This window comes from Panthera pardus, unplaced genomic scaffold, assembly GCF_024362965.1.
Source record: "Panthera pardus isolate Hobbes unplaced genomic scaffold, ASM2436296v1 HiC_scaffold_7, whole genome shotgun sequence".
Lineage (NCBI taxonomy): Eukaryota > Metazoa > Chordata > Mammalia > Carnivora > Felidae > Panthera > Panthera pardus.
Genome location: NW_026527002.1, coordinates 82,226,007 through 82,240,757, shown reverse-complemented (window position 1 = coordinate 82,240,757; position 14,751 = coordinate 82,226,007). Strand labels below are relative to the sequence as shown.

At 62.9% G+C, this 14,751-nt stretch overlaps 1 protein-coding gene across 2 annotated transcripts; it reads left to right on the top strand.

Annotated features, from left to right (window-relative positions):
* The first annotated feature begins 3,365 nt into the window (after positions 1-3,365).
* Positions 3,366-14,599, top strand: DGAT1 (diacylglycerol O-acyltransferase 1). 2 transcript variants are annotated; one of them, XM_019435164.2, is made up of 17 exons: positions 3,366-3,789; positions 8,250-8,337; positions 10,392-10,432; positions 10,524-10,609; positions 10,693-10,745; positions 10,926-11,031; positions 11,178-11,291; positions 11,422-11,496; positions 11,584-11,687; positions 11,778-11,816; positions 11,906-11,947; positions 12,040-12,084; positions 12,174-12,286; positions 12,369-12,434; positions 12,519-12,606; positions 12,705-12,767; positions 12,868-14,599. In XM_019435164.2, the coding sequence occupies exons 1-17, from the start codon at positions 3,587-3,589 to the stop codon at positions 13,021-13,023; spliced, it is 1,482 nt and encodes a 493-aa protein (XP_019290709.1). In that variant the 5' UTR covers positions 3,366-3,586; the 3' UTR covers positions 13,024-14,599. The 2 variants fall into 2 exon arrangements, with proteins under 2 accessions (XP_019290709.1, XP_019290711.2); XM_019435166.2 differs by lacking the exon at positions 3,366-3,789 and adding an exon at positions 7,829-8,039.
* The last annotated feature ends 152 nt before the right edge of the window (positions 14,600-14,751 follow it).

Genomic DNA, 14,751 nt, shown 5'->3' with positions numbered 1-14,751 from the left:
CCAGAAACTGGGGTTAGGCTCTGCTGTTCGGCTCTGCTTAGGATCTCCAGCCTGAATTCAGGCCTAGCCCAAGAGTGATCTAGAATCACCCGAGTAGGTACAGCAGGGCCTGCAGAGGTGTGTCTACTCTTCCCATAGGGGCTCCTGCTGCTCCTCAGGCTTGACAGCCACCAACAAGCCCTTCTCAATGCCAGTGGAGAAAATGGGGACAGGAGAAGGTGCAAAGTCTGGCCTCTTTCTGCTTCCTGCTGCTCACATCTTGACCCCCACTGTCTGAGGAGGCCTCCACAGACAGCTGACTCATGCTGCTTCTGGGGAGGGGCCACCCAGGGGACAGAGAGGCTTCCACAGCCACCCACAGCCCTCAAGCTCTAGACAGGATGAATCAAATTGAGATGAGGGGCGGGACTGTGCTGGTCAGGGGCAGGCCAGGAACAGGGACCCCCTGCCCCAGCAATGCCCCCTGATACTCAGGTTGGCAGGTATGAGCTGAGAGGCCCAAAGTCTTTGGAGACATGTAGTCAAACCAGGTCATCCCAGAGCCAGCTGAACCCCAGCAGAGACAGGCCTGCCTAGACTTCATCAGAGTGGACAGCAGGGGCGCCTGACCTTCAGGAGGATGTCAGTTGGTAGGCTACTCGTGGTGGGGTTCACATGGAGGTGGGCACCCTCTTCTGGGGAGCACTGTCAACAGTAAAACCCTAGGAGTGAAAGCCCCTGTTATTGGTAGAGGTCAGGGACCTTTGACCTTCACTATCCCCAGGCTGGGGCAAGCATTCGCCAAATTTGCACGTGAACAATCAGCGGGGAGAACAGCTTATCCAAGGCCTGCCTTTGACATAAGTCCTGTCCCAGTACCTCATCTACCCTACACCTGGAGTCACCCCTGGGTGGCTGCCAATGGCAGGGAGGAATGCCCATTCCTTCCCACCTTTTGAGTCTAGACTGGTGATTTCTGCTTCTTCAGGACCCTGAGGGGCAGTGGGGGTGGAAGGATGAAGGCTGACTCCCTGAGGCCTGGAATGAGTCCAACCCTCAGTCTCCACAGACTTCCATGGACAGGACTTTGTATCCCAAAGAATGGGCAGCATAGTCTGCTAACCACCATGTCCCATGTCTCCCGGCTGGCCGCACCCTTCACAGACCTCAGTGGCCTGCCTGTGGCACCTCAGGCACAGGTTGAGGTTCTAACCTCTGAACCTCTTCCAGCCAGGCCTGCGAGGCTCCTGGCCTCTAGTCCCTTAATCACTCGCTGCCCCTGGCAGGGAAATCCCCACTGAGCTTTCTTCCACAACCCCTCTTGTACACCTTTGTCACCAAGAAATCCCACCTACCTTAACCTTTACCCTCCCCCCCTGGTGCCCTGGATCCTAAGGTAACTGGAGCTTCCGGGGTAGGGGGAATTCTAAAGCTGCTGCACTGGCCCACTCTCCCTCCCAAGGCCTGGCCCACACTCTCCCACAGGCAATGTCCCCCTCCAGGACCAGCCCACACCAGTACTGAGGCTCTTTCTTACTGGTGTTCTCACAGCCTGTGCCTACCTCTTAACTTGATGCCTGGCTTTCCTCTCACTCAACTCCAGTACCAGAACCTTGGCTGTCCCACCAGTTCCCCACCAGACTGGTCCTCCCTGGTGATCCCTTGTCCACTCTGGTTGCTTTACTCCCACTGCCACTTGACAGCCGACGGTTTGGAGCTGGGATGTGGGCACAGGCAGCTGCCTCCAACATGACCCTTCACTCATTACTGACTACTGCACTCGGCCTCTGCAGGCCTACTGGAAGCCTGAGTCGCCAATCTCTGCCCGCCTGGGCGGGGCCTTTAGTTCTTGGCGCAGTATTGAAGGATGGCACGGCCAGAAGGCATGCAGAGACTCGTGGGTGTGTGTGACAGAGCTCCCAGGGCTCACTCCTCCATGCTGGCCTCCCGAGAGGACCCTCTCCTTTGTTCACCCTCCGTTGGGATCAGTACTCAGAAAGGCCTAGCTCTGCCTGGCCCAGACCACCCAATGAACAGATGAGAGTTTTGGAAGACTGGATAGGAGACAAGATTGATCCTGACTCACTCAAGTTGAGCTGCGTGGGTGTGTGGGAATGGGTCTCCAGCCCCAGTCAGGGCAGCGCGGTTACTCGAAGACACCTGTCAGATAGCCCTAGCCTGCTAGGTAGAGACGCCAGGCTGGTATCAGTCCTAGATGGCCCAGTGGCAACAGGAACGTGTCACTAGGGGGCCCAGGCACTGTGGTGAAGGTGGTGGAACAGGGGTGTGCCCAGGGGGAAAGGCAGTGGCCAGTCCATAGAGGCCACTAACTTGAGGCTGAACCTCTCAGTTTATTTGCTTCTAGACAGGTGCTCTTGGTTCTGCTCACCTTGGGAGTGAACGGCTAACGCATTTTGCTGCTGGGTAAACCCTCCCTCAGCCTCCAGTGAACCCTCACACTCTGAAATCCAGTGTTCTCACACTCCATGCCCTATGCAAAGATGTGTGTCGAGCTAAGGTGGAAGGCACACTTGCTCCCTAGCGGGTGGCACTGTGCGGTTGTGCAATGATGCGGAAGCCTCTGGGTCCCCACCATCCGACACTCCAGGCTCCACATGCCCTGGCAAAACTAGCGGGAGTGGAAGTGAGGGAGGCCCTGCAAGTCTGGGGAGGTGGGTGCAAGGGGGGGCCGGGTGGAGGCGGGCCACAGTGTGGCCACGCGGGGATGGCAGTGGAGGGGGGGGGGGATGCACCTTCCCTGTCCTTGCTGGGCACTTTGAGGTAGGGTCAGTGGGCCGGGCGGGCTTCCCAGGGACACGGGGCCTGGGAGGGCTTTCTCTTGCTCCATCTTTTGGTCTGGCGCTTGTTGGAACAACCTAAGCCGGAGTAAAGAGGGTGCTTCTGCGGTGGTAACCAGAGGGCTCGTGGAGCACAACTGCGCCGCGCCGCGCGCTCCGGGACCAACACGCTGGGTGGTGGGCGAGGCGAATCCCCAGGGACGTGGGCGGCCGGACGGTAACGCAAGAGGCAGTTCTCCACAATCTACACCCCACACTGCGCGCCTCGGCTGGGGAATGACGAAACCCGGTGTTTACACACTGGGATAAGAAGCAGGCAAGCGGTCAGGGGCGGCCCGCAGCTGCCAGGAAGCCTGACGAGTTCCGCAGAGACGCTGAGGCCCGCGGGGCAGCGGCCCGGTCGCGGGCCGTCCGCCAGCAGACACGCTCCCGCCTGAGCCCCGCTACCGTGACTCCCAGCGTGCGCCGCGCTGGGCGGCCCTGGCTCCCAGGGTGCCGCGCGCGGGGGCGGGGGGAGGGGGTGGGGGACGGACCACGACTCCCAGAATACCCCTCGCGCCCGCGGACTACAAACGGGCGCGCGCCGCCGCGGCCGGCCAGTTAGAGGCTCCCGGAGAGACCAGACCGTGGTCCTCGGGCTGCCCGGAGGGCGCGCGCTGATTGGCGGCCCGGGCCTGCGCGCGGGCTACGGCGTCCGGCAGGGGGCGGTGGCGGCCGTTGGCCGAGAGTCCGGAGGCGGGGCCGCGGGCCTCGGGCGCTGCGAGCCCGGCGGGCCACGACTCGGCCGGGACGGGGTGCGGGCTGAGGCGATGGGCGACCGCGGCGGCGCGGGCGGCTCCCGGCGCCGGAGGACGGCTTCACGGCCTTCGAGCCAGGGCGGCGGTGGGCCCACGGTGGCGGAAGAGGAGGTGCGGGACGTGGGCGCCGGGGGAGACGCGCCGGCGCCGACTCCGGCCCCGGACAAGGGCGAGGACGGAGACTCCGACGTGGGCAGCGGCCACTGGGATCTGAGGTGACGAGGCGTCTCACCCCTAGCCCCTGCCCGAGACCCTCCCCACATCCCCGGGCGTGACCGCAGCAGCGCGGGCTCCGAGTCGGAGAGCCTGGCTCCCGGACTTTGGCGTGGACAGGTGTGCCCCCCTTGGGCCCCTGCGGGGGAACTGAGGCGTAGGAGTGGAGAGTCACTTGCCAAGGTCACCCACGTGGGGGCCAGAGGGGAGCCGGCGGCAGTCCGGCTTTCAGACCCCCACCCCTCTCTCTACACGTCCTCATGTGGGTCCTTAGGCTCTTCCTCAGGGTAACCCAGGACGCTGACCCCCAGGCCGGCCGGCTTCTGCTACGCACAAGTTTTCTGCGTCTGGAAGAAGGAGCGATCAGGTGGTTTGTAACTGAGGAGGTCTCTCCTGGGGGTTGTGAGGGGTGCCTTGGTGGTAGGAGGTCTCCCATAGGAGGGTGGACCTGCCGGGGAGGCAGCCGGCAGGAGCCTGGGACTGCCCGAGGGTCGGCACAGGGCAGCGTGAGAGTCTTTCTCTTACTGCAGACCCTCCCGAGAGTCGTCTTGGCGGGGGTCCCTTCCTCCCTTCCTGACACACTCGTGCCTCCGTCACCCAGTGCCTGGCTGGGCTGGGGCCCTGCTTACCTTGTCCGAACAAGTTGGGTCCTGTATTGGGACTCTCAACCCCTGGCTGGGGTACAGGAGAGGGGTTCGAAGTGCCCACAGGTGGGCACCCTGTTTATCTGAAGGTCTGGCGGGAAGGGGTTGGGGGAGGAAACCGTACTGACTGGGAGGACTTGGAAGGACAGGGTGTCGGCTGCCTCCAACCTCCTTCTCCCACTTCTGGCCTTCAGTGTGGCCCGGGTGTCCTCGGGGGCTCTGGCTTTGGGGGCGCCTTTGGGGCTAGAGGTTATCAAGGAGGAAGTGGGCAACTAGGCAGTCTGTTGGCAAGGATTTGCTCTCTCAGTACCCAAGAACGGAGGCTTTCTTCACTGTGCTGAGAGGGTGGGTGTGGCGGCCAGGGGCCTTGCCCTTGTGGTGCTCCCAGTCCACCTGAGAGATAAGATGATGTCAGCACTGAGCAGTGTGAGCAAAGGTCAGGCCCGGAGTCCCTGAAGGCGCTGTGGCGGAGGAGCAGAAGCGAGGAGGGTCGGGGGTCGGGGGGGGGGGGGGGCGGGGAAAGGGGCTTGTTTCCTTCGGGCCTGGGAAGGTGCTGAGGGAGGCTGCAAAGGACCGGAGGGTCCTGGAGTCCCCTCTGCTAAGTGCCGGTCAGGAGGCAGGGGCGTGGCTAGCATGCTCTCCTCCAGAGGTGGCAGGAGTTGGTGTCCTTTTGTGTAAGATGGGGAGTGCTGACTCTGGGCCAAGTTGCCACTCTGGGATGGGCAGTCACTTCCCTGCTCTGCCAGGGCCAGCTGTCCAGAAGCCTCTCCCATGTCCCTGAGAGCTGGGCTGAGCAAGTGGCAGCCCCGTCTGCCAGGCCTGGAAGTCTGGGCTCCCTGGGAAGAGGAGCGGTAGATGGCAGGGGTGGGCCTGCCCAGGGCTGGGGAGGGAGCTGGCAAGGACGGTCCTCTCCTGGTCTCCAGGTCTCCAGGTCGTGCAGGCTGTGTGTGCTTGTTTCTCAAAGGCCGATGACCCAGGGCCCAGAGGGCCGCCAGGGTCAGAGCTTGCTCTGGCTGCCCTCCTGGGATTTGGCTCCTACTCATCTCCTTGTCAGCCTCCTCTCAATTGTCTCCCCTCCTTTCCTCTTATTGCCGTTCCCTCCCTATTCCTCCTTGCTCCCTGGGCTCTAGGCCTCCTCCCCTCCCTGCACTTCCTGCTCGCCTTGGCCTGGGCAGGTGGGTCACGCTCTGGGTGTGAACTCATTTCTTCCGGGCCATGGCCAGGTGTGGCTCTGGGGCAGGAAGGAGAGGGCACCCCACACACTGCCCGTGCCATCTGGCTCTCTGCTCATGGACACTCCCAGCAGGGCCTTCTAGTCTCAGGGCTCTCCCAGGGTGTTTGTTCCTGGGTTGCCCTCTGTTTCTTCCTTCCCACTGGGGTCTTCCCAGATGCAGAGCCTGCCTCCTTACCTTGTACCCCAGGGCTCAGCCCCGAGGCCCGGTGAAGGAAGTGCTGAGGAAGTGGCAGCTGGGAGGAGAGCTGGCAGCCTGCCCCCTCCTGGCTCCCCTTGGTCCTGGAATTGGACCACGTGGTCCCCAGTTGTGATCCACACTTGAGGGCTGTGCCCCTGGGGAAGCTTTGAACTTTGGCCAGGCTTAGTTTTCCTTTGCACCTACCTCCCAAAGTTGATGTGAGAGTTGAGTGAGATGATACACGTGATGAGTTATAATGGCCCTGGGGAGCAGGTGTGGGACCGCTGGAAGGCACAGAGGTGTGGGTGGCCCTGGTAGTAGGGGAGAGGGTGACAAAGATAGCTCTGGAGACTGTGGCCATATCCTGCCTGCCTGCCCTCTGGCCCACTGCTGCTGAGGGCACCGACAAGGCTGGGCCTTATGGGTTTTGGTGGGTGGTGGGCTTCCTTCCCTGGGTCTCTGATGTGCGTGGAAATGGGTTGCCTGGGGCAGGGGGATGGTCGGGAGCCCTGTGGGGGGGACCTAGGGAGTGGGTGTGGGCAGGTTGGGAAGGCCTTGAGAGCCTGACACAGGAATCTGAAAAAGCTTTTATAATATCATTTGGTGTCAGATTTGGAAAACAATACCTGTTTCCACCCCTGTTTCCATCTTAGAGATTGCTGAAAATAAAGCCGGCATGGTCTCCTTGGTGGCCCGAAGCGGGCAAGGGGTCACACTGTTGTGAAACGTTGTGCAGATGGGGGTGGCAGGTTGTGGCACCAGGGCCTCTGGGACACTTCCAGTGAAAGTGGACAGATTCAAACTTGGCGGAAGGGCTGGGGAGGCCCCTGTCTAGTGGACAGGCCCAGAGATTGTCCCCTCCGGGGAGTGAGGCCCTGGACCTGTGCTGGCCTCACAGGAAAGCGAGTGCAGAGACTTGGGGAGAAGAGGGCCCCTGGTGGCCTCACCGCCAGGCCCAGGACAGACTGGGAAGCTGGATGCAAGGAGGTCAGACATGGGCCAGGTGCGGTACAGACCTTGCCACTGCCCTCGCTAAAGAGTGCTGAGTGGCATCTCAGCCTTTCCAGTCCCTCACTTCCTGTGTGGCGCTGTCTAGGTGTTGACCCCGACCAAAGGAAGGCTTGCCACTGAGGTGGGGTCGGCACTGAGAGGTCATCTGTGCTGTTGTGACTCTGGTGTGTACGCCTGAGCCCACTTTTCCTACCTGGGTGTCTCAAGAGGTGGAGATGTGTGTCCCTGGCCTCACGTCTTACAAAACCGGAGGCCTTGCTCAATGTTGTGTGGGGCTTCCTGGTGGCACGGCAGCTGGGGTGGGGTGGGGCCGCAAACCGAGAGAGCTGGGAGCTGGGTCTGGGCCTTGCCCCAGCCGTGCTGTGGCCCTTCCTCTACCTCTGTGTCACCCGGAGGACCAGGCAGGGATGTGAGAGTCTGCTTATGTGTCCCCGACCTCAGCAGTAGGTGGGAACTCTCGTGGGTGGGCACTGAAGTTGCCTTTTCCTGCTTCTGGGGGAGACCTCTCTGCCCTTAGGCATCTGACACCTGGGTGGGCTCCTCTCGCCCCCCTCGCTCTGGGCAGGAACACAGCGCTCATCCTGTGGCCGAGCTGGGACAGGTTATGATTTTTTAGAAACAATTGGAGGCTACGTGAATGTATGAGGGTTGGGCCTCTGAGCCCGGGAAGGTGCGTGTAAGTCCAGGTGCTCAGCTGGCCCTTGGCCTGGATCCCTGTGCAGACTCAAAGCTGTGTAGGCCAAACGGAGGAGGAGGTTGTCTGAGGTCGGGTGGGGGTGGGGGGGGTCCCTCAGGGTGCTGGGTGGTAGGATAGGCTGACTCAGTGAGGCCCTCGCTTCTGCACAGCATTGCAGGTGGGCCTGTAGATCCCTGGAGTGGACTCTTCCTGTGGGCCCATCACCACTCTGTAGCCAGCGTTCATGGTGGCAGCCAGAGGCCTCTGGGGAGTGAGGCCAGGCTCTTGGCCTGGGGTGCTCCAGCTGCGCGTAGCCCTGGACTGGGCAGGGCCAGCTGTGCTGTTCTCGCTTGTGGCGTGACCCTGCCCACTGCCTGGGAGGCCAGGCTTCTGGCGGCCCTGAGAGCTCGTCCCTGCCTGGCTCTCCCGTGATTGTAGATGGGGAGTGGGATGTGTGGGCAGAAGAGAGGGCTGGATGGGGCACGGACCACCCTCCTGGGCCAGGATGGGTGAGAGCCTCTCAGGGGAAGGGGCTGGGGTCTGCCCTGCCCCGGGCCCTGAGGTTGGCTCCTGAGGGGCTGAACTTGGCTGGGCTCTTGGGCCCTGACCTGCCCTTGGACTTGGAGGAGTGAGCCCGCTTTTGGTCCTGCCCAGGGTTCTCATGGCCCAGGGTGCTCTGCTGGTGCCTACTTATGAGGGTGCGTCTCCTGCCCTACCAGGTGCCACCGCCTGCAAGATTCTTTGTTCAGCTCTGACAGTGGCTTTAGCAACTATCGTGGGATCCTGAATTGGTGTGTGGTGATGCTGGTGAGTAGGATGGTGTCAGAGTAGGTGTCCCTGTGGCCAGGGCTCCGTTCGGGGCTGACCTTTGCCTGGGTACCAGCTCTGCCCTCTGGGGGAAAGGGGCCAGAGCTTATGTGGCTGGGTTGTGTGGGGCTCTGGGCTGGTGGGGGGAAAGTTATGGTGATGGTCCCTGCATCGGCCACACACGCAACTCTCGTCCCTGTTGAATCCCAGGAATAGCACATGTGAGTGGTCTTGGGGGTCCAAAAAAGAGTTTCTTCTGCTGTTCTGAATGGCCCTTGTGGGCGTGGAACCCCTGGCAGGCCTGGCCTGGCGGGGAGCAGGGTTTAGCGGATGGCTCTTGGGCTTAGTCTGGCAGCCCCAAGCCCCGACTCTGAGGGCACCTGGCCTCTCTCCCTCAACCTTTGTCCTAGGTGCCCCCACGAAGGGATTAGACAGAGCTCTTGCCCCCACCTCACCGTGTGGCCTGGCTGTGGCCCCTGCCTCTGGGGCCCGGTTCCCGCTGGCACCTTATGGGGGTGGGGCCAGCAGCCCTGGCCCAGAAACAGCTAGAGCCCAGGGCTCAAAGGGGCAAGCCCACAGGGTGGGGCAGGGGGCAAGCTCCTGTCTGGGTCCAGCCCCCACCACTCAGACTGATGTGGCCAGAGGCCTTTGACCCTTGCCCCGACATGACGGCCTCGGGTACGGCTCCGGTGGTTACCCATGTGGAAGGGGCTCCAGGCACACCCACGCCCTCCCTGCCGGTGGCCCGAGAAGGCTCTCCAGGGAGCTGTGGGGGGGCAACACAGTCTGGTGGGTGGGAAGCTGGCTAGGCAAGGGGATGGTGGGTCAAACGCCTGCCTGACGTCATCTCAGGAGGTGTTGTGTCCTTGGCCTCTGGAGGCCATGCTTGGGCTGGGTTTGTACTGGCAGCCTGAGCAGCAACCTGTGTTCCCTGCAGCCCTTGGGCCTGCCTGGCCCTTTGGCGCAGACCCAAAACCTTTCCCCTGCTTCCGGTGCCTGGCGCAGACCCAAAACCTTTCCCCTGCTTCCGGTGCCTCCACTGCCCCCTTGCTGAAGGAGATCGTGTCCCATGTTTAGGCTGCTTGCTGCGTCCCTCCGTGGCCTGGGCCTTGAGGTGAGCGCTGCCCGTTAGCAGCTCTGGCTCCTGCCTGCTGTGGGCTCTCAGGACAGGCCACTACCAGGTGTGATGGCAGCACATCTGTGCCTGGCAGGAGGTTGGCAGGTCAGGCGGGTGGCTCGGGAGGGCAGGACCCCCGTCCCTGTTTGTCATCTCTGTGCAAAGTCCTTACCTGGCAGTCAGGGGACCCATGAGTGTCCCCTTGCCGGCATCACTTTTCCACAGGACCTACCATGAGCCCTGGTCAGGGCCTGAGCTTGGGGCATTTGGCAGGGTGTGTGTGTTGTGGGTGGAGGAGGAGACCCGGGTGCCTGCAGAGGGAAGCCGCTCCCCAGCCCCAGGCTGGAGCCAGGAGCCCAGCTTGAGGGGGTTTCTGCCCTTGGAAGCTGCTCTGGGGCCACGTGTCCAGGCTTGGATGCTACAGGGATAGCGGGAGAAGGGCAGGGGCCCAAGCACCAAGTGGCACTCCAGGCCTGGCTGCTGAGCCCCTTAGAACTCTGGTCTGCTGCTTCTCCCCACTCCCCAGGGTGTGGGCACCCCTGGTGTGGCACCTGCCGCTCACCCAGGCACTGCAAGTTTTCGGTGAGGCACTGCAAGGACATTCTTGGGCAGGCTTGGGCCTTGGGGCCGTCACCAACTCAGTGGGACAGATGAGGGCTGCTAGGCGTCAGGTCGTTTTGCACCACCGCAGACGCCAGTATCATGTCTGGGGTGATGGGGGCAATGGCAAGACTTGCTGTCCCTGCACCAGTGTGGGGTGAGGTGGGTGGTAAGTCTCAGCGTTGGCGTGGAGGTCAGACAGGGCTTGCGTCCTGGGTTTGCAGGTGCGGGTTGCCATCCGGACCCAGGGCTCCTGCCGCTATAGGTGCTGGGACGAGCTGGGGTGGGTGCCCTGTGGCCAAGGCTCATGGGGCTGTGCCCTTCCTCTCTCTTGCAGATCTTGAGCAATGCACGGTTATTTTTAGAAAACCTCATCAAGTGAGTGTCTTCCCCAGGGCCCCTACCCTGCCCCTGAGGCCTCTCCCCACCTGCTCAGGCCCTCATCCCCACCCCCCACCCCCGTCCCCAGGTATGGCATCTTGGTGGACCCCATCCAGGTGGTGTCTCTGTTCCTGAAGGACCCCTACAGCTGGCCTGCCCTGTGCCTAGTTATTGGTGAGCTGGGAGCCAGGGAGGGCTTCGGGTGGGGACAGGCCTTGACCTGGGCCTGAATCGCCCCATGGCACTTCCATCCTCAGTGGCCAATGTCTTTGCTGTGGCTGCATTCCAGGTGGAGAAGCGCCTGGCAGTGGTAAGCAGTGCCTTCGTGTCCCCTGCCCTGCCTAGAGGTCTGCTCTCCTCATTAGGCCTGTGTTTCAGGCTGTGTGTAGCTTCCCTGGGAGGGCCTGTGCCCCAGGCCTGGCAGCCCTTCCCCAGGGAGTGGGGGCTCTGGCTGAGCACGCTGCCCCCGCCCCCCCCCCCCCCCCCCCAGGGTGCCTTGACGGAACAGGCAGGGTTGCTGCTGCACGTGGTCAACCTGGCCACCATTCTCTGCTTCCCGGCTGCTGTGGCCTTGCTGCTTGAGTCCATCACTCCAGGTGTGCCCCTTCCCTCATCCCACCCGTTCCAGCCTGTCTTGGGCCCGCAGGAGAGACCCAGGTCAACCACAGGGGCTGTGCCCGTGGCCGTGGCTCTCCCGCGGGTGGTGTGGGGGGGCTGTGGCCTGAGCCTGCCTCTCCCGCAGTGGGCTCCGTGCTGGCTCTGATGGTGTACACCATCCTCTTCCTCAAGCTCGTCTCCTACCGGGACGTCAACCTGTGGTGCCGAGAGCGAAAAGCCAAGGCCAAAGCCAAGTCTGGTGAGGGGCTGCCTGGGGCTGGGGCCTTGGAGCCTGTGCCACCTGCCACGGGGCCAGACCTGGGCAGCAGCGAGGCCTCACGTGCCACCCCCCCCCACCCCACCCCACTCCCGCCCCAACTTGCTTGTAGCTTCTGCAGGTAAGAAGGCCAACGGGGGAGCGGCCCCGTGCACCGTGAGCTACCCAGACAACCTGAACTACCGTGGTGAGGACCCTTCCCGGGGTGTGGCTAGAGGGCAGCCAGGGAGGGATAGCACGGAGCAGGCCCCCTAGCCCCACCCTGCCATTCCAGATCTGTACTACTTCCTCTTTGCTCCTACTCTGTGCTACGAGCTCAACTTTCCCCGTTCTCCCCGCATCCGAAAGCGCTTCCTGCTGCGGCGGCTCCTTGAGATGGTGAGGATAGAGGCGGGCGGTGGTGCCTCGAGGGGCTGGGGTCTGCTGGCTGCTGGGGCACTCAGCCTGCTGCTCTGCTTCTTCCCTCAGCTGTTCTTGACTCAGCTGCAGGTGGGGCTGATCCAGCAGGTATGCGGGGCCGGGCGGGGCCGGGCGGGGCCGGGCCGGAGCGGGAGCTCAGGGTAGCCAGGGGGCTGACGGTGTGCCCTCTTTTGCAGTGGATGGTCCCCACCATCCAGAACTCCATGAAGCCTTTCAAGGTGAGGGGTCAGGCTCTCCTGTGGTGGGGTGGGGGATGACGGGTGGGGGCGGGGCTGCGGCTCGGGGAGCCAGCTCAGCTCTGTCTCTGCAGGATATGGATTATTCACGCATCGTTGAGCGCCTGCTGAAGCTGGCGGTGAGCCACAGGGCTGGGTAGAGTGGGGCACGAGTGAGCCGGCGGGTGGGGTGTTCTGGAACCTGGCACCTGCCTCCCCCCAACCACAGGTCCCCAACCACCTCATCTGGCTCATCTTCTTCTACTGGTTCTTCCACTCGTGCATGAACGCCGTGGCTGAGCTCATGCAGTTTGGAGACCGGGAGTTCTACCGGGACTGGTGGTGGGTGGCCTTGGGCGTGGGGCTGGGGGCTGGGCCGGGCCACGGTGCCAGCTGGTCACTCACTGTCGCTGTCTGTTCCTAGGAACTCTGAGTCCGTCACTTACTTCTGGCAGAACTGGAACATCCCTGTGCACAAGTGGTGCCTCAGGTGGGCATGGGCAGGAATGTGCCTGGTGGGTGTGCAGTTTCGTGTGGTCCCGGACACCCATCCCACGGCCCCCTCCCTCCACAGGCACTTCTACAAGCCCATGCTTCGACGGGGCAGCAGCAAGTGGGTAGCCAGGATGGGGGTGTTCTTTGCCTCGGCCTTCTTCCATGAGGTCAGTGCTCTGCAGGCATCATGGCCTCACCTTAGGGTGGGTGGGGTGTGTGTGTGTGTGGCCCGAAGAGGCAGCTGATCCTTTCGCTCCCCCCGTAGTACCTGGTGAGCATCCCCCTGCACATGTTCCGCCTCTGGGCCTTCACAGGCATGATGGCTCAGGTGAGCATTCCCTCTGCAGCCACCCTCTCCCGCTGCCCCGGGAGCCGCCAGCCCTGTCTGTGGCCACTACGGCCCACTGACTGTGGCCCCGTGTCCCCAGATACCCCTGGCATGGATAGTGAGCCGCTTCTTCCAGGGAAACTACGGCAACGCAGCTGTGTGGCTGACGCTCATCATTGGGCAGCCAGTGGCCGTGCTCATGTACGTCCACGACTACTACGTGCTCAACTACGAGGCCCCGGTGGTCGGGGCCTGAGCTGCTCCACGGCAGGTCCTCGCTGCCGATAGCCAGGGCCCGTCGCCCACCTGCGTGCTAGGGAGGGGGCTCGGCTGTCCACTGCCTCCTCCCAGCCACACCCCCTCCCCCGGAAGGCCTCTCTGCCCTCATGGGGCTCCTTCCTGCCCTGCTCAGGGATGGCAGACCGGGCACAGGCCAGCGCTGGTGGAAAGTGCCAGTGCCCCAGGAATCCGTGTGATCCTGCCCAGGGGTCCGAGGAACTCAATAAAGTACTGTCCAGAGTGGCTGCCCTCAACCTGCTGGGGTCGTGGGGGTGCTAGTTGTGCTCTCGGGAGGGGGAGCTGGGTCCCACTGGCCTTACTGGTGCCCGTGCCCATGTCTCCTGGGGTGCTGTGTCCTGGAACACCGCTGGGCAGGGCACCATGGTGATGTTGAGGCTGGGGATGGGGGCCAGGTATTGGTGGTCAGGCAGATGCCTCCTCCCGGCACACAGCTCATCACAGGTGGCAACTCCCATTTGCCTAACAAGGCTCAGTGGAGGTGACACTCCCTGACCTTGTCACCGCCCTTGTTAACCTTGCGTGCGAGCTTGTGGGGGGTGGTGGTTACCTCAGAGCTCCGTGGTCCCTGTGATAGGGCCTCAGAAGAGGCTGACCAAGGACTTCCCGGCAGCAGACCTTGGCTCGGGGTCGTGGCTGGAGACTGGGGTGTGTAAGAGGGTCAAGAGTCAGGACCAACCAGGGGGCTGGCAGAGTTGCATGTCGAGTGCAGTTCTCAGACAAGGCCATGGAGCTCACAGAGGCTGAGTCAACGGACCCTTGGGGAGCTGCTGCGGCCCCTAGGGTGGCCACGTGCTGGGGTGCCCACCGGGGACAGATGCAGAGCCTCGGGGACTCTTGCCTCTTGGAGGAGGCAGGTGGCCTGGCCCAAGCCTTGACCTGGGTCTCCCTCATGAGCACACGCATCCGTGGAGATGCTTCAACACCAGCTCTCTGCACCTCCTGGGTGCCGTTGGCCTGAGGCCTGCCCCTTCTCCGTACTGGAAACCCCAAGGCCCTGTCGGGTCAGATGTGCCCGGACTCACAGATGTGGCCTGATAAGACAGGGGTCTTCAGGAGGTGTCTGGGCGGCCGCCTCAAGACCTGTGCTGCCCCTGCCCCACCCAGCACCTGTTCAACTCCACATCCTCCTTCCCTTTGGCTATACTGGAGTTGCCACGGTGGGGATGGGGGATGGGGAAGGCTCCCTTGGGGGGCGGGGAGGGGTTCCTTTTTGGATCCCAGGGTGGAGGCAGTGTCTCCCTGGCCCCTGCTGAGGACGGTGAGCAGGGAGTGAACTCCTGGGGGCACAGATCATCAGGCAGGCTGCTCTGGCCTGTCACCTCCCCACCCCTCGGCACCCAACCCTTCCCCCCAAACCAGCCCAGTGCCTTGAGGATGCATGGAAAACGGGGTGCCTCTGCCGAGAAGATGTGCACAGCCTGCCTGTCTGTCCATGCCTCACCCGGTCCCATGTGGGGAGGCCTTGGGCAGGGCATTCCTGTGGGTCTGTCCCACCACCCCCTCCCTCATCCTTTAATAAAGAATCCTGAGCACACATGGGTCCTGTGGAGTCAGGCGCACACGGCTACGCCCTGGACATCTACCTTCTCTCCGAGGAGACCGTCACGGCTCAGACTTCCAGCCCCCTTCTGAGAACCCCCGCCCTGGGGCCCTCCCCCCCCACCCCCCGGGGGCGGGTGGCAGG